The 19,328-nt window shown below is 43.9% G+C and overlaps 1 protein-coding gene across 2 annotated transcripts in view; it reads right to left on the bottom strand.

Moving 5' to 3' along the window:
- The window catches only part of JMY (junction mediating and regulatory protein, p53 cofactor), a 231,717-nt gene that overhangs the window by 178,818 nt on the left and 33,571 nt on the right, over nt 1–19,328 (bottom strand). For both annotated transcript variants that reach the window (XR_003852469.1, XM_029575526.1), the window contains exon 2: nt 17,395–17,568. Coding sequence is in view for 1 of the 2 variants with exons in the window: in XM_029575526.1 (XP_029431386.1) it covers nt 17,395–17,568 (174 nt within the window). In the remaining variant the exon portion in view is untranslated. The remainder of the gene's footprint in view (nt 1–17,394; nt 17,569–19,328) is intronic.

Genomic DNA, 19,328 nt, shown 5'->3' with positions numbered 1-19,328 from the left:
CTACTGCCGTGTAGCAGTTTACATGGAACAAATCAGAAACTTGATCTAATCAGCATAAGCGAAACTAACTAGTTACAACTTTAAACATATAAGTAAGGCAATATAAATCTTAGCTAAATAGTGTAGAGAATAAAGATCACAAAGATCTCAGCAGGTTGGATATAGGAGGAGTTGGGATTAAACTGGAAACAAGTTCTTTACGACTGATTGTCCGTAGGCTGAATCTTGTCGTCCTTCTTTGTCTAAGCAGTAATGAGCTGTAAAGGTGTGAAGAGAACTCCATGTTGCTGCTTTACATATCTCAAGAATTGGTACTGAACGATAGTGTGCTACTGAGGTTGACATTGCTCTTACTGAATGTGCCTTTACTTGCCCTTGGAGAGGAAGGCCTGCTTTTTCATAGCAAAACTGTATGCAAACTGCTAACCAGTTGGATAGAGTATGTTTACCCACTGCTTTACCTGGTTTGTTTGGATCATAAGATACAAAAAGAGTTGAGTGGATTTCCTGTGGACTGCCATGTGGTTTAAGTAAAAGGCTAGCGCACACTTACAGTCCAAGGTATGTAAGGCTCGTTCTCCATGGTGTGAATGAGGCCTTGGAAAGAATGTGGGTAAAACTATGGATTGGTTTAACTGGAATTCCATAACTACCTTGGGGAGGAATTTTGGATGTGTACGGAGAACCACTCTGTCATGTAGGAATTTTGTGTAGGGTGAGTACGTGACAAGTGCTTGTAACTCACTAACCCTTCTAGCCAATGGCTATGAGGAAGACAGTCTTCCATGTGAGAAATTTAAGCTCACAGGAATTCATGGGTTCAAAGGGAGAAAGCATGAGTCTCGTTAAAACCAGATTCAGGTCCCATTCTGTGACTGGTGGCCAAATTGGTGGCTTAAGTTGAGTTAAACCTCTCATAAACCTGACGACAAGAGGTTGTATGGATATTGGTGCATCTCCCATCTTGTCATGGTAAGCTGAGATTGCACTTAAATGTACTCTTACAGATGAGGTCTGGAGACCAGAGTCTGAAAGATGACATATGTAGTCTAGTAGAGAAATTGTGGGGCAGGAGAAAGGGTCAATGTTATTTTGCGTGCACAACAAGGTAAACCTTTTCCATTTTGAAGAATAGTTATTTTGTGTTGAAGGTTTACGTGAAGCTATAAGCACTTGAGATACATTGGAGGAAAGATTGAGTGGCTGTAAAATCAAGCTTTCAACATCCATGCTGTCAGGGATAGGGATTGAAGGAAGGGATGGCGCAACCGACCCTGATCCTGAGTTATGAGAGTGGGAGCTACACCCAGGCGAATGGGATCCCTGATGGAGAGGTCTAGAAGTAAGGGAAACCATACTTGTTGAGGCCAATATGGGGCTATGACTATCATGGACCCCTTGTCCTGTTGTAGCTTCACTAGCATTTTGGTTATGAGCAGTATAGGAGGATATGCGTATAGAAGGCCTGAGTTCCAAGGGCGAGCAAAGGCGTCCTTGGCTGGCTGGTTGTTCTGTTTGTGTAGAAAACAGAATCTGTCCACTTTGTGATTCAGATGTGACACAAAGAGGTCTATTGTTGGTTGTCCCCAACGTTGAAATATCCTGGTCGCTATTAAGGGATCCAGGGACCACTCGTGTGGTTGGAACTGACGACTGAGTCGATCTGCCATTACTTTGTGAATGCCTGCCAGATAAGTGGCCCAGAGAAACATTGAGTGTGTCAGGGCCCAGTCCCAAATCTGTGCAGCTTCTTGACAAAGGAGATACGATCCCATACTTCCTTGTTTGTTGATGTACCACATGGCTACTGTGTTGTCCGTTTGGATGAGAACAGTCTTGTGCGAAAGGCAGTCCTTGAATGCATGCAGTGCATAACGTATAGCTCGAAGTTCCAAGAAATTGATTTGAAATGTTGCTTCGAGTTTTGTCCAAGTACCCTGGGTTTGGAGGTTGTGTATGTGAGCTCCCCAACCCAAGGTGGACGCATCTGTAGTTAAAGTTATCTGTGGGACTGGTTGTTGGAAGGATAGACCCTTGCGCAAATTGTCCATGTTCACCCAGCAAAGCAGAGATGAACGTAGCTGGTGGGTTATGTGAATTGGAGAGTATAGTGGTTGAATGGCTTGGATCCATTGTGATCTTAAAGTCCATTGTGTTACTCTCATGGCGAGCCTTGCCATAGGAGTGACATGAACTGTGGAGGCCATGTGGCCTAGTAAGGTTAGAAACTGATGAGCTGTTGCTCGTTTCATTGAGTAAATGGAATTTGCCAAGAGGGAAAGTGTCTGTGCCCGATCTCCGGGTAGAAAGGCCTTTGAGAGGATGGTGTTCAATTCTGCTCCTATGAATTGAAGCAGGTGAGATGGAGTGATATGGGACTTTTGATAATTGATGAGAAAGCCCATGGAGTGAAGTAAAGTAATTGTTTGTCTGAGAGAAGCCAGAGCTCCTTGTTGAGATTGGCTTCTGATGAACCAGTCGTCTAGATATGGAAATACATGGATACTTTCCTTGTGTAAGTGTGCTGCTATTACTGACAGACATTTGGTGAATACTCTGGGAGCAGAGGCTAGTCCGAATGGTAGTACTCTGTACTGGAAATGACGATGACCCACCATGAAGCGCAGATATTTGCGATGAGGAGGGAATATTGGAATGTGAGTGTAAGCGTCTTGAAGATCCAGAGAACAAAGCCAATCTCCTGTTTGAAGAAGAGGAAGCATGGTGCCTAGAGAAATCATCCTGAACTTTTCTTTCTTCAGAAATTTGTTGAGATTTTTTAGGTCTAGGTTGGGACATAGGCCTCCGGTTTTCTTTGGAATGAGGAAATAATGGAAATAGAATCCTCTGCCCTGCTGAGTCCGGGGCACTGGCTCTACAGCCCTGGCTTTCAATTGGATTATGTTATTTTCACTGAGAGAAAGAGGTCTCGGAAGAGAATCTCTTGGAATTGAGAGGAAATTGAGTTGGTAACCTCGAGATATTATTTCAAGTACCCATTGGTCTGTTGTTATTTGAACCCAATGGGTGTAAAAGGAGGATACTCAACCTCCTACCAGAAGCTCTGGATGAGGATTGGAGAGATGGCTGTGTTCCCTGGAAATGGCCTCAAAAGCCAGCAGCCAGACCAGTCTGTGGTGGTGGTTGAGGCCTGGATGGTCTAAGCTGTCTGGGCTGAGCCCTTTGGTGCGGCCTAGAAGACCAGCTCCTAGATGTAGGGGGGTAATACCGCTTCTGTCTATAGAAAGGTCTTCTAGAATCCTTCCTTTGAGGCCTACGAATTGGCTGCATAGGTGGATCCTGCGGGATCGATGAAAGCTGTCTCAGGGTCTCTGTATGCTCTTAATTAAGCAACTGCATCCTGTACCTTAGATCCAAAAAGATAATCACCAAAGCATGGGAGATCTAACTTCTCCTGGACTTCAGGCCTGAGGTCCGAGGCTTTAAGCCATGCCCAACATCTGGCACTTATACCCAATGCAGCCACTCTGGAAGCTGTCTCGAAACCATCATAGGCCACACGGAACTCGTGTTTGCCTGCTTCTAGCCCCTTATGAATAATCATTTGGGCTGCTTCCTGATGTTGTGAAGGAATAAAGTCCTGCATTTGCTTCCACAAATTTCTTTGGTACTGGGTCATGTATAATTGATATGAAGATATCCTAGAATTTAACATGGCCCCTTGATCGACTTTCCGCCCCAGGGAATCTAAAAAATCTGTGATCTTTTCCTGGGGGATTTGAGAAATGTGGTCTAATTCTCTTGGACTTCTTTTGCGCAGACTCTACCACTACTGACTGGTGAGGAAGCTGTGATTTTTGATAGCCAGGAGCAGACTGCACCAAATATGTAGAGTCCATTCTTTTGTTAACAGCTGGCACTGAGCATGGATGTTCCCAAATCAGATTATGTAATTGCAGAAGGACATCATGGACTGGTATAGCTACCACTTGTTTTGGAGGGTCTACAAACTGAAGAACCTCCAATGTTTGTTGCCTTACGTCCTGCTCTGTGACCAAGGTGAATGGGATGGTGTCAGCCATGTCCTGGATAAAGGTTGTGAATGAGAAATCTTCTGGTGGAGATTTTTTCCTTGGATCCGGTGGTGAAGGATCTGACATGAAGGCTTCAGATGAGGTATCTGAGTGTGTATCACTCCAAGTATCATATGGATCCTGTTCAGGTGGAGAGATTGTGGAAGTCCTAGGCGGTCTAGGAATCCCTGAAGGACCTGGTTGTGGATCTTCCAAGGGTGAGTGCTCCAGGTGTTCTTTCCCAGATTTGGGAGGAAGAGCACCGACCACCTCATCAAATCTCTTCATTAGAAGTTGGTAGAGTGCCAGTTCTGGATGTCCCGGATCCCCGGGTGAGATTGGCATCAATGGTGATGGCGCCGGAATCGACGGAGTCAGTATCTGCGGTGGTCGTGTCGGCGTCACTTTAACTGGAATCGCTGTAGGTAAAGGCATCGACGGAATCGTCGGCATCGGTATGGGTACCAGCATCGATGGGGTCGTCGGCATCAATATAGTTACCGGCTTTGGTGCAATCATCAGCATCGGTTCAAGAACCGGCATCGGTGACGGCACCGGAGTAGGTGTGTGTTCTTTCAGGGCCTGGAGCACCGCTTGTCTGATAAAATCTGACAATTCCTGCGATACAGCTGGTGTAGTCAGAGCAGCTGTATGCGGTGGCGGTGTAGGCATCGATATCACATCCGCAGATCCCTGTGGAGGTTCAATCGATGCAAGTAAAGGCCCTGGCGCCGAAGGTAGCGGAGTTTCCTGAGGTTTTTGCTGTTTAGTGGTCGGTTCCTCTGGGGAGAGGGGTATCGCTGGAGTCTATGTGCGTCGATGTCGGTGGCGATATTTTGGTCGATGTTCAACTACCAACCTTATCGATGCTGAAGTCGATGGCGATGGATGATCTCCCGATCCCTCCAGACGACGTTTTTCAATAAAATTCATTTTGTAACCCCCACTGGGGACGACTTAGTTGATGTTGAAGGAGAAGGAAGGAGTTGAAGGTGAAAGAGATGTTCCATCTTCTCCTGTCGAAGTTTTCTGCCTTTGGGAGTCATCTCTGCGCACTGAGGGCAGGATGAAACATCGTGTTTATCTCCCAAACAGAGAATAGGTGTGGATCTATTACGGACATTGTCCTATTACAAACCAGACATTTTTTAAATCCGGAAGCCATTTTCTGTCGACAGCCGTCGATAAAAAAGGGGAAAAGAAAATGAGAAAAAGTTTTTACTAAAAGTAAAAACGAGATTGAGTTTACTCACCGGCTGGTGGAAAATTGAAAGAGATCCTTTATGGGAGAAAATTTTTTGAGAAATTGTAGACCTTTCAGTCAGATATATTGTGAGGAAAACTCACAAGTCTCCTTGCTCCACGATGCTTACAGCAGCGCGGAAAAACAAAGACTAGAGAGAGACCCATGTGGCAGAGAATATGATGGCATGCTGGGCATGCTCAGTGGCCTCACAGGGCCAGTCAAAAAGTTTCTAGAAACTTTGACAGAAAGTTTTCCCGCAATAGGGCTCCATCAGTGATGTCACCCTTAAGTGAGGACTAGCATCCTGCTTGTCCTGGGATAAGCTATTTTAGCCAAAAGATCTTCATTCAAAAATTGGAAGAAGGATCCAACAGAAGAAAAAAGGATAACGCATAAGCATTGGCAAGTTAAATGTAAGACATTGATAAGACAGGCTAAGAGAGAATTTGAAAAGAAGTTGGCCGTAGAGGCAAAAACTCTGAAGCAGAAAGCCTGTGAGGGAGTCAGTTGGACCGTTAAATGATCGAGGGGTTAAAGAGGCACTTAGAAAAGATAAGGCCATCTCGGAAAGATTAAATGATTTCTTTGCTTCGGTGTTTACTGAAGAGGATGTTGGGGAGGTACCCTTACTGGAGAAGGTTTTCATAGGTAATGATTCAGATGGACTGAGCCAAATCACGGTGAACTAGAAGATGTGGTAGGCCTGATTGACAAACTGAAGAGTAGTAAATCACCTGGACCGGATGGAATACACCCAGGGTTCTGAAGGAACTAAAAAAATAAATTTCAGACCTATTAGTAAAAATTTGTAACCTATCATTAAAATCATCCATTGTACCTGAAGACTGGAGGATAGCTAATGTAACCCCAATATTTAAAAAGGGCTCCAGGGGCAATCCGGGAAACTACAGACCGGTTAGCTTGACTTCAGTGCCAGGAAAAATAGTGGAAAATGTTCTAAACATCAAAATCACAGAATATATAGAAAGACATGTCTTAATGGAACAAAGCCAGCATAGCTTTACCCAAGGCAAGTCTTGCCTCACAAATCTGCTTCACTTTTTTGAAGGAGTTAATAAACATGTGGATAAAGGTGAACCAGTAGATGTAGTGTACTTGGATTTTCAGAAGGCGTCTGAAAGTTCTTCATGAGAGGCTTCTAGAAAAAGTAAAAAGTCATGGGATATGTGGCAATGTCCTTTCGTGGATTACAAACTGGCTAAAAGACAGGAAACAGAGAGTAGGATTAAATGGACAATTTTCTCAGGGGAAGGGAGTGGGCAGTGGAGTGCCTCAGGGATCTGTATTGGGACCCTTACTTTTCAATATATTTATAAATGATCTGGAAAGCAATACGACAAGTGAGGTAATCAATTTGCAGATGATACAAAATTGTTCAGAGTAGTTAAATCACAAGCAGATTGTGATAAATTGCAGGACGACCTTGTGAGACTGGAAAACTGGGCAACGAAATGGCAGATGAAATTTCATGTGGATAAGTGCAAAGTGAGGCATATAGGGAAAAATAACCCATGCTATAGTTACACAATGTTAGGTTCCATATTAGGTACTACCACCCAAGAAAGATCTAGGCATCATAGTGGATAACACATTGAAATCATCGGTTCAGTGTTCTGCGGCAGTCAAAAAAGCAAACAGAATGTTGAGAATTATTAGAAAGGGAATGGTGAATAAAACGGAAAATGTCATAATGCCTCTGTATCGCTCCATGGTGAGATCACACCTTGAATACCGTGTACAATTCTGGTCGCCGCATCTCAAAAAAGATATAATTGCGATGGAGATGGTACAGAGAAGGGCAACCAAAATGATACGGGTAAATGGAACAACTCCCCTATGAGAAAAGACTAAAGAGGTTAGGACTTTTCAGCTTGGAGAAGAGATGACTAAGGGGGGATATGATAGAGGAGTTTAAAATCATGAGAGGTCTAGCACGGGTAAATGTGAATCAGTTATTTACTCTTTCAGATAAGAGGAAGACTAGGGGACACTCCATGAAGTTCTTTTTCACTCAACACACAATTAAACTCTGGAATTTGTTGCCAAAGAATGTGGTTAGTGCAGTTAGTGTAGCTGTGTTTAAAAAAGGATTGAATAAGTTCTTGGAGGAGAAGTCCATTACCTGCTATTAATTAAGTTGACATCCACTGCTACTACAAGCAAAAGTAACATGGAATAGACTTATTTTTTGGATACTTGCCAGGTTCTTATGGCCTGGATTGGCCAATGTTGGAAACAGGATGCTGGGCTTGATGGACCCTTGGTCTGACCCAGTATGGCATGTTCTTATGTTCTTCAGTGTGCTAGTTTATTATCACCCACCCCACACCCCATCTCTCATTCAATCTCACCTCCCAGGAAAGAGGAAAACCTTCAAAATAAAAGTCAATTCATGATTTAGAATAACAAAATTAACCCAAATTTTAGTGGCTGACCCATTTTAGTGTTGTTTCTGGTCATTCATAAACTAACATAAGACAACTAATTATTAGTTTAAAAACAGATTTAAAAGACAATAAATTTAAAAACCCTTAAATTGAGAGATATACCTACTACTTAATCAGATTTTTAAACTTTAGCAATTCAAAATTAAGATGCAGATAGATGTCCAACAGCAATCTGGGGGACTATCCAGGCTTTTGCAGAGTGCCACATGAATGATTAGGTTATATGTGTGCACCTGGTACAGAGAGCTCTTGGCTCTCACCGAATAAGTCCAGTCTCTGGAGGCCATAGTGGCAGACCTGGAGGAGCTGAGGTAGACAGAAAGGCACATAGAGACCACTTTCAGGGACATAGTAGAGCGGTCCCAACTCCAGTCAAGCAGCCCTCATTCTGCGCTGAAGAAGCAAGGTCACCTGAAAAGAGACCATCTTTATTTTATTATTTATTTAAAAGCTTATATAGACCGGTATTCGTAGGTACATCATACCGGTTTACACGGAACTCAACAGATAATACATGGAACAGGGTGCTCGGAACTTGGAAAGGGTGTAATTTTAAAAGGGGGAAGGTATTGTAACTTGGAGGTGGATAGAATGTTAGGAGAGGGGAGGTGTTACCTTAAGGGTTCGGGGAGAATGGACAACTAATATAGGATATACATACAGTGTATTAATACATACATACATAAAGCGGAGAGAATTAATGGATACACTGATACAAATTCGCTAAAGAAGTACAGCTTTTGGGTTTGCTACAACTGTACAAGTTCGATATACGGGGGGGGGGTGCAGCACTTTTGGTGGTATGGGGGCGTAGTGCTATTCAGGGAATACTTGCTTAAAGAGCCAGGTCTTGAGGGGGGGGGGGGGGGGTTATTTCTGTGTACTTAGCTCTAGCCGAAGATCAGTCGGCATGGAGTTCCAAAGTGTGGGTCCTGCAAGTGAGGGGGCTCGATCTTTTGTGGAGCTGAGGTGGGTGGCCTTGAGGGAGGGGGTATGTAGGGTTCCTTTATATGCAGTTCTAGTGGGACAGTTGAACGTATGTAGGTGAAGGGTATTGTCAAGCCAGTGAATGTTATCATTATGAAGGGTTTTGTGTATAATTGTGAGAATCTTGTGAAGGATTCGGAAGGATATTGGAAGCCAGAGGAGTTCCTTGAGTGCGGGGTGAATATGGTCTGGTTTTCGGGTGTTTGTTAGAATTCTTGCGGCAGCGTTCTGTAGTATTTGGAGTGGTTTGATGGTTGATGCGGGGAGGCCTAGTAGTAAGGAGTTGCAGTAATCTATTTTTGAAAAAATTGTGGATTGGAGGACAGTACGGCAGTCATTGAAGTGGAGGAGTGGTTTCAGTGTTTTTGAGGATATGTAGTTTGAAGTAGCACTCCTTTATAGTTGTGTTGATGAATTTCTTTAGGTTGATTTGGTTATCGATTGTAACACCAAAGTCTCGTACATTTTGCTGGAGGGAAGTCGAGAGGGTTACCGTCTGGTGGGGGTGCTGGATTATTGTGTGTGGAGATGATGATGAGCTCAGTTTTTGATGTGTTAAGAGCAAGGTGGAGGTTGGTGAAGAGGTGGTTTATAGCGTTACGGCAGTTTTCCCAAGTTTTGAGAGATTTGGATAAGGAATCTTGTATGGGTATGAGGATTTGGACATCGTCCGCGTAGATAAAGAGGGTGAGGCCGAGATCAGAGAGGAGTTGGCAGAGGGGCAGAAGGTATATGTTGAAGAGAGTGGAAGAGAGAGACTATCCTTGATGGACACCTTGAGTGAGTTGGATCGGTGTGGATGCTGTGTTAGCAATTCAGACTATATAGTGCCTGTTTTCAAGGTAGGATTTGAACCAGTGTAGGGCCATTCCTGAGATGCCGATTTCTGTTAGACGGTTGCTTAGGATGTTGTGGTTAATGGTATCGAAGGCAGAGGAGATGTCTAGTAAGGAAAGTATGTATGAATGGCCTTGGTCTAGTCCTTCAAAGAGGGGGTCTGTGAGTGAGAGGAGGAGGGTTTCTGTACTGAAGAACTTACGGAAACCGAATTGGGAGGATAGGATGTTGTGGTTCTCCAAGTGGTCTGTGAGTTGTGTGTTGACAACTTTTTCCATGATTTTTGCAAGGAAGGGAAGGTTAGAGATCGGTCGGTAGTTGGATGGGTCTGCGGGGTCGAGATTGGATCTTTTTAGAATGGGTTTAACTATCGCCTGTTTTAAGGAGTCAGGGACTTTGCCATGGGAGAGTTAGCAATTGATTATCTCGGCCAATGGTTTGGCAATTGTGTTTGGAATGGATAGGAGGGCTTTGGTGGGAATGTGGTGGGATGGGTTCAATCTCTTTAGGATGGTTTCTATTTCAGAGGCAGAGGTGGTGTCAAGTGAGTCTAGTGTAGCGTTTGTGCATTTATGGGGGGAGTGCATGAGGATATTTGCGATTTTGTCATTGAAGAAGCCGGCGAGCTGCTCGCATTTGGCTATGGTGTCCTCATCGGGGGTGGGGAAGGGTGACTTTTGGTGAGGTCAGCTACATATGCAAAGAGGGCTTTGGGGTTGTATTGTAATTATGAATTTTAATTGCGTAGTTGTCTTGTTTAGTCTTAAGGATGGAGTTTCTATAGGCATGTAGGGAGGATTTATAGGATGATAATAAGATAGGAGATGGATCTTTGCGCCATTTTCTCTCTTTTATTCTGAGGCCGTGTTTTAGTTTTTTTTAGTTCAGGGGTGTACCAGGTTTTGGGGGGGTTTTTTTTGAGTGGAGTGAATGATTTAAATTTTTGGATGTAAGAGAGCAAAGATTGTTTGCAATGTTATTTGTGAGGTTGTTCCAGGTGGAAAGTGTTGAGTCAGGGTTCGCTAGGTCAAGGTTGTGGAGGGAGTCAGTGAGTGCAGAGATTAAATCTTCCTTACTGCAGGGTTCCTTGAAGTGTATGGTGTTGTTGTGCTTGGGGAGGGGTGTGAAGGATTGCTTTATAGATAGATGTGCTTTTATGAGCGAGTGGTCCAACCATGGTACAGGTGTGCACGAAGGGACATTGGGGGAATGTATGCAGGCGTTAACAAAAGATAAGATCGAGCATGTGTCCAGCTTTGTGTGTGGGGGATGCAATGAGTTGTTGAAAGCCTAAGGCGTTGAAGGAGTTTAGTAAGGATTCACAGGAGGAGGTGGGGGGAGTGGAGTCCAAAGTCTCCCAGTATGATAGCTGGGATGTCTATGTTCAGGTTTTCAGTTATGATTAGATAATTCATGAGGGACTGTGTTCCAGCAGGCTGGGTGGTGCGTAGACTAAGCAGATTTGCAGGTCATGTGACTTAAAGAGGCCAATTTCCAGTCTAAGTGGGGTGTTGGCGTTTAGAAGTCTTAGTTTCAGGTCTTTTTTAGCCGCTAGTAGGAGACCTCCACCTCTTTTTTTGGGCCTTGGTGTAACAGGAAGAAATCCTGTAGCTAAGACCTGCCCTTAAAGTGATGCTTTATCCTCTCGCATCAAGAATGTATTTCCAAGGCCATGTACCCAAGAGGGAAGGATAAGGATAGCCATTATAATGGATGATTCTATCATTAGTGGGAGATGAATTGAGAGTGTCCTTTAGCAAACAGGTCCTTGCACCCTAAACTTGCTTACAGGTCGTGTGTCTCAGGTATGGGCGGCTGGCTTATGCTCCCTACGATCCAGTCAAAACACAGTCCCGTGATCTGGCTGGGGAGCCAGTTGGGGCATGGGAGATCACTGCTGCCTGGGACGGCCACAGGAGCTCACCCTTTGTGAACGGGCATGAGCAGCAAGAGGATAGACTTCCTCTGGTGGTAGAAAGTCCTCCTCTGACCCTGTCTCACAGACCTCCTGGCTGAGTAGGGCAGGTCCGAAAAGCTGGCAGAGAAATGCTGGAGGGTATCGTGGTGATCCCGCAACTGGGCCATTGCGTTCCTCACCTTGTCTCCAAAGAGAATCTCTCCAGTAAATAGCAAGTCTGAGTCTTTCTTGAAACTCTGGTAGGAGATCCGAGGCCCACGGCCATGCCACTCTACGGGTGCAGATTCCCACTGCAGAGACTCTCGCTGCCATTTTGAAAAACATCATAAATGGAATGCACCTAGTGTTTTCCACTCTCCGGGCCCTGATGCACCAGCAACAGAAAGGTGTCTTGCGGCTGTTGAGGCAGTCGCTCGGCCACCTCCTGCACCTGCTTCCAGAGGTTGCAATAGATGTCCAACAGCTCATATAAAGCTGGTAGGAAGCAACGCAGGCAATAAGCATCACCCCCTGAAAGACCTTCCTCCCAAGAGCATCCAGCACACTGTGATCCTTCCCCGGGGATACCAAGGCATGGGTCCGAGAGCGTCTGGCCTTCTTGACAGTGGATTCAACCACTATAGATTGGTGTGGCAACTGACAGTTTTCAAATTCGATAGCCTGTTGGACGAGATAAACCCCATCCGCCTTCCTATTTACAGGAGGTACTGTGAGGGGGTGCTCCCAAATCCTCAACAGCAATTCCTTAAAGATCTCATGCACCAGGACCGCCACAATCTCTATAGGAGCCTTCACAAACTGGAGGATTTTCAGCATCTTGTGTCTGGTGTCCTCCTCAGTCATCAACTGAAACGGGATGACCTCAGCCATCTCCCATACAAAACCTGCAAAGGTCAGGTCCTCAGGAGGAGACAGTTCTGAGGGGAGACCCTCTAAAATCCTCTGAGGAGGATTCTGCAATGTCCTCCCCCAGGGGTCATAAGGGGCCTCATCCTCACTGAAATCCATAGGGAATGGGGCCCTGAGTGCTCGGCCTTCATCCAGAGGCCTAGACCCCAGTGCCAGCCCTGGCAAAGCTGGACGGGGGGGTCTTCAGGCCACAATGGCAGCACCGGCCTCAACGGAGTTTCCTCCTCAGAGGAACTGTCAATGATCACCACATCAGGTGAGGAGAGCATCGGTGCTCTACCAGGCACTGATGCCACCCCCACGGAATCGGCACCAGCTGGGTCGGTAACACCCCAATGAGCTTATCAAGACGCTCCAGTAGCGATTCCAACAGGGAAGCGCAGGCACTGATGCTGTGTGTGCCACTGGCTCGATGCACCTCAGTGCCCAATCAATCGCCAGCTGGACCCTGAGCTCCAACTCCTCCTCAAAAGCTGCCAATGCCAAAACAGACTGGGAGTCTGGAGGAGTGGCCAGGTGTTCCTCGGAGCCCAAAGGTGGATCGGCGACTGACACCAGGACCGGTGGAGACAGTTGCGGACTCCCAGCATCCATGGAGAAAAAGTACTCCTTGCCATGGGGTCACTTCGGGGGCATCATGGCAAGCGCCGACGCCGACCTCAGCCCTGCACCATGCATAGAAGGCGGATGCTTCCTTGGTTTCCCTCGTTGCTCAGCCTGGTCTTTCCCTGGTGCCGAGACAAAGAACCAGATGTCCTTGACCTGAAAGAGACCAACAGGGGCCTACCCCGGTACCCCTATCCAACAGTGGCACTGGAGCAGACGGCCCCGCTGATGTCGATGGCTTTGTGTCCATTGGTACAGCTCCACAGTCCTTCGGCATCAATGCCTCCAATGCTGATGTCTCAGATTCTCACCCTGAAGAGCTTCTCCATCTTCGAGGCGAGCGAGAAGTCCCTTCGGGGTTATTTGGTCGCACAAGCGGGACCCCAGATGTCATGTGATGCCCCCAAGGCAGAGGATGTATACATCGTGTGGGTTTGTGTTGGACATAGTTCTCGGGTACTGAGGGTACTGACAAGGCCATAAAGATACAAAGTGAAGGGGAAAAAACGATAGAGGCGGCAGGCGATCAACACCAGCAGGCACTGCCACCACAGGGGAAAGGAAGCGAAAAAAAGCTTACCGAACCGCTGAAAGTCCTGACTAGAATACAGGGGAACAGAGAGGAACCCGCACACAGGAAAAATCCGAAAATGATCTGTGGAAAGTTTTCCTTTTTTAAAAGCAAATAACACGAGCTCAGTAACCGCGAGGCAAAACCTCCGTGGGAATAAAAAGACCAAAGAGGGACCCCACATCGATGCGTGGTAAAGGGCATGCTGGGCATGCTCAGTTTACCCAGTCAAAATTCTAGAAACTTTGACATAAGTTTTCCATGCTAGGCTCCATCCGATGTCTCCCATGTGTGAGGACTATCATCCTGCTTGTGCTAGAAGAACAGTTTTCAGCAGCTGATTTCACCCAGATAACTGCTTAGTAAAACAATAATTTAAAAAATGACTTAATTTGCTCTTTGGATCAATAGCCTTTTTGAATGGAGAGCAGAAAAGAATAATTATTCTGCTTATTTAAGCTTTAGGTGGAAATGTTATTCTAAGTAATGAAATTTGTTTATCATGAAAGAATATGTAGGGAATGAATGGAAAACCTACTGCATGTGTGCACCGAAGTAATAAGGGAGGCCTCTCCTGTTGGCATACACTACTTTGAGAGGAGAATATTTCCAGATTTCTCTGTAGAGCTTGTCTGATTGTGCTGTACCTTAGGTGGCACTGGTAGTATAATATATAGAAGACTGGAAACCACACACCACTAACCCTCACAAAGAAAGTGATCTATTCTAATGGTTTCTATTTTTATTTTTTTAGCCGTTATTTATCCTCTCTCCTCTTTCGTCCAGCTCGGTCGAAACCAGTTCTGGGATTCTGGTTCCATGAATCTTAATTCACAACTACTCGTGGAATTTTCCCCTATTTTAATCCAGCCTCCCTACCATTGTTCCAGGTCACGGGGTACAAAATCATGCATCAGAGCTCCTTCTAGATACTATCCTTAACAATGACCCCCCCCCCCCTCCCCATCCCCCTCAGGGGCTGTGAACGCTGCCTCCACAACATCACCTTCTGATTCAGAGTACAGAATACATTACTTGGGGATCGTATCGGGAAACTTCCTCATGGCAGTGTGTAATACTGACACTGAGCCACTGTACCAGCCATATTCCAGTGGTTTCTAAGGTAACTTTGTTCCCTCCTTTATGTAAATTTTAATCCTCAGGCTATCTCTGTGATTTGTTGTCCCCACTTATTGCTGACCCAGTGACTGCCCTATGACATTTTGTGGGGAGGGGGGAGGAGCAAGACTAACAAGTCCAAGAGCTGATGTGACTTCACGTCCATTCTTCCTCCACCCAAATTCTATTTCATTCCTCCTTGTTAACAGTACTGCGCCTACTCATCTCAATGTATCATTCAGAATGTGGGACACACTACAGAAGCAGCAGCTGGCCACTATTTGCAAGCCCTCTTGGGACAGGGAAATACCAACTGTACCCAAAATTTAACTTGCCTTGAGCATGAGTTAAAAAAAGTTAATTAAATCCAAATGATTCAGCTGTGATCAGCCCAGATTTGTGCACTTCTAGCAGCTTAAAGCCATTTAATAATTACAAATATTAATACAATTCTATTGCCTCCTATTTTGAGTCCTGAGCTAACCGAATCCTAATATTCTTCTATCAAAACTCCAACATCCCAAGTCTGGGGTTTTTTTTTGGTATTTATAGATTTTGAATTACATTTCAAGAATTACACTTAAATTTGCAAACAGAGGAAATCATTGAAATTACAACAAGGAATAAACTATAAGTTCTACCACTTATTCTCTGCACATTAAGTCCTGAATAACATGGGGGATACATTCACACCCTGAGGAATCATCTCACATAATAAAGAAATAGGATCTAACAAACAGGAAGCTATAAATGATCGAATTAGCTACAAACATATATGTGCTCATTCAGCAGCTATTGGTGATGAACTGGAAAAAGATAACATTTATCCTTCAAAAAATTTGAAAGCTGTAAAGGAGAGAAGAAAACAAAAGGAATTCTGGTATTTACCGTATTTTTCGCTCCAGAAGATGCACTTTTTTTCCCCCCCAAAAGTGAGGGGGAAATGTCTGTATCTCTTATGGAGCGAATATATTTAAAAAAAAAATTTAATTACAACCCCCCACCCTCCTGAACCCCCCCTCCCCCAAGACTTGCCAAAAGTCCCTGGTGGTCCAGCGGGGTTCCCGGGAGCGATCTCCCCCTCTCGGGCATTCGGCTGTCAGTAATCAAAATGGTGCCGGTGGCCCTTTGCCCTTACTATGTGACAAGGGCTACCGATGCCATTGGTAGGCCCCTGTCACTTGGTAGGAGCAATGGACGGCCCGCGCCATTTTTCAAGATGGCACCGGCCGTCCATTGCTCCTACCATGTGACAGGGGCCGACCAATGGCATCGGTAGCCCCTGTCACATACTAAGGGCAAAGAGCCACTGGCGCCATTTTGATTACTGGCAGCAGATGGCCCAAGAGCGGGAGATCGCTCCCGGGACCCCTGCTGGACCACCAGGGACTTTTGGCGAGTCTTGGGGGGGGGGGGGGGGTCGAAATTAATTAAATTTGAAGGGTTGGGGTGGAGTTTGTTTTTTTTCACGAAATAGAACGATAAAAATTTTCCGATCCAGGGAGTGGACCGAAATGGCCCTCCCCAGACCCAAAAACGAAACAGGGATGAAAAAAATTGTATGCACATCCCTAAATGCCAGAAACGGATGCTCCATAAGATGCACAGACACCTGGAAACAGAGCCGGTTTAGCACACCATTTTTTTAAATTTTCCCCCTCTGAACCTTAGGTGCGTCCTATGGTCAGGTGCATCTTATGAAGCGAAAAATACGGTAATTACACATTTACACAGATATTTTAATAGAAATAAGGCTCTCAGGTGTAAAGCCTGGAGCCTCAATTGAAGAAATTGTTTCCTCCTTGCTAAATCTGGAAAAGCGCTAACTTTTAAATCCAAAAACATCACAACGATGTTGAAAAAACATTCGTAATATCCACTCCTTGTCTGATTCCAACAAAAAGGAAACAATTAATGTAGATGGTTTAACTTGATCTTTTTGAGCTGTCTCCAGATATTGGTAAGATATAGTTCTGGTAATACAAGGGTAAAGACCTGAAAACCTTTTTGAGTAATGGGATCCTTCTTAAATGGCGGTATATAATATACTCTGGACACCAGGATAAGTGTTTGTTCTGGCATTTTCAAGATCTGAGTTAAAAGTTTTTTCCACATGTCCCTAGGTGGGACCAAGTCTGTTTTTTTATATTTTAAATCACAGACTAAAGCGAAGTCTTGTTACTGCGTGAATAAAGATAATGCAAAATGAGAGATGCATGCTTATTCCAGCCTATGTATTTCTTTTAAATCAAAGACGTAACACTTTGTTTAGTTATTTTAAAATTTTGTAGCCCATATTATCCACAATTCTAAGTGAAGCACAAAACATACATAACAATAAAAACATGTAACTATCATCATATATGGAAGCTCCCCAAAGAATTAAGCCAGTTAGATCATTATTACAAATTGCCACTTCATACTGCTTGATCATTTGCCCAATGACAATGCAAATGACATCTGCATATCTAAATTCTCCAGAGCGAGACAAGTCAGTAGAACACATGCACAGATTAAGTTGGATGCTTAATGACTTATTCCAAATGCTTTCCTAAAGAACAGTTTTTAACTGCTTCCTGAAAGAGGGGATACACACTTCAGCCCATAGTTCATGTTTCTTAAAACGTACATTTCTTTTTTGTTTGTATGTTATATACATGCATATAAGCATGGTAACTAGCATGTTCCCCATACAATACCTTTATTTGCTGTCTTCTAAGCATTGCTAATTCCCTCATATCTCGAAATGGCTGCAGTAAGTACTGGTACAGTTCTGTGGTGGCTTCTGCAAGATTACTCAATGCATCATCCTCCATCTGATACAGTTCAAGTAATTCTACCATGCTTTCTGTGTTCTTGTGTTTCTCCAGCAGCTGTATAGAGGGAAACAGGAGTAAAATGCTTTAGAAAACAATTCCTCACAATAGACAGATTCAGATATATTTGGCATCAGTCTGCATGTACTGGCATTGTGTGCTTTACAGTCAAATAATGACACCAAGAATGTATGCAATCAAATATTGTAAAAGTGTTTCACTTGAAATTCTGTTACATTGAACATTTAATGTGTTTGTTGAAAACAATGAGCACATTACTGGGGGGTTTGTAGACAGTTTCAAATTAAATCACAAGGATTCACAAAATAATTTCATTGAAAAATCAAAATGTTTTAGAAACAGACCATCAGGGCACAAACTGTTATTGCATTCATAGCATTATGTACAAGTCTATAGTGAAGGTTTGTGTGAGTGTAATGAAGTGTATGAACGCTGCTGTGAAAAGTTTAAAGGTAGGATGCTGGGGTTAGTTTTAGAGGACATAATGACTGTATTAAGTTTATACACAAATATATGTAAATCATTTGATCTTGTAGAAAATACATATAAATGTTGCTTTATTTTAATTTACAGTGGATGCTTTAAAGAAAGCTCACTTTTTTTTCATTGAACAACACTGCATCTTCACAATGCTTAAGGAATGTCATCAAAACAGCAGTGGTGTAACAAGTTTAAAAAAAAACAAACACACAACCCAGAAACCTGAAGAAGCCTTAACAGAGGGTGAAACAAAGGTGTTTGTAGGGGTCTGCCTTGTAAACGTCACCTTTAAAGAACTTTTGAGGTTTGCTTTATAAGTACTATTTGTGAAGAATTTGAGACAGGGGTTTACACAACTGATACATATTCTTCATGATATAATTTGTAAAGATAGAACTGATAAATGACTGCATTAGTTTAATTTGGTAATATATAATCAGGAGACTATTTTTGGTCAATGGTCATATATATTCATTATTGATGATTGTGGATAAATATTTCAGATTATAACACTTGGGAGGGATTTTAGATTAAAAACGTTTTCTATAGATTTATAGATAAGGCTGTGTGAGATAGTGCAGGAAATCTGTCAAAGTTTCTAGAAACTTTTGACTGGCCCTGTGAGGCCACTGAACATGCCCAGCAAGCCATGATATTCTCTGCCATAGGGGTCTCTCTCTAGTCTCGTATGTAGCAATATGCTTTAGCAAAAATAAAATAAAGGTATAAGACCCAACTCCGCGGGGTGGCGGGTGGGTTTCATGAGGACTACATCCTGCTGTCCTGGGATAACACCTATTACAAGGTAAGCAATTTTGCTTTATCCCAGGACAAGCAGGATGCTGGTCCTCACATATGGGTGATTAGCAAGCTGAGTCATTTTGTAGTGAAGCAACAGTGAAAAAATTGTTGGTGAAAATGAGTCAGCCGAAGATCACAGCAGATTGGATGTAGAAGGAGTTGGGATTAAACCGGAAACAAGTTCTTTAAGACAGATTGTCCATAGGCTGAATCTTGTCGTACTTCTTTATCCAAACAGTAATGAGCTGCAAAGGTGTGAAGAGAACTCCATGTTTCTGCTTTACATATGTCAAGGATTGGCACTGAACGATAGTGTGCTACTGAGGTTGACATTGCTCTTACTGAATGCGCCTTTACAGAGGAAGGCCTGCTTTTTCATAGCAAAACAGTATGCAATCTGCTAGCCAGTTAGATAGAGTATGTTTACCCACTGCCTTTCCCGGTTTGTTTGGATCATAAGAAACAAACAGTTAAGTGGATTTCCTGGGGACTGCAGTGCGGTCTAAGTAAAAGGC

This window comes from Rhinatrema bivittatum, chromosome 1 (genome assembly GCF_901001135.1).
Source record: "Rhinatrema bivittatum chromosome 1, aRhiBiv1.1, whole genome shotgun sequence".
NCBI classification, from domain to species: Eukaryota; Metazoa; Chordata; class Amphibia; order Gymnophiona; family Rhinatrematidae; genus Rhinatrema; species Rhinatrema bivittatum.
Note: the sequence above shows the minus strand (reverse complement) of the source record. Positions and strands in the feature narration are given on the sequence as shown.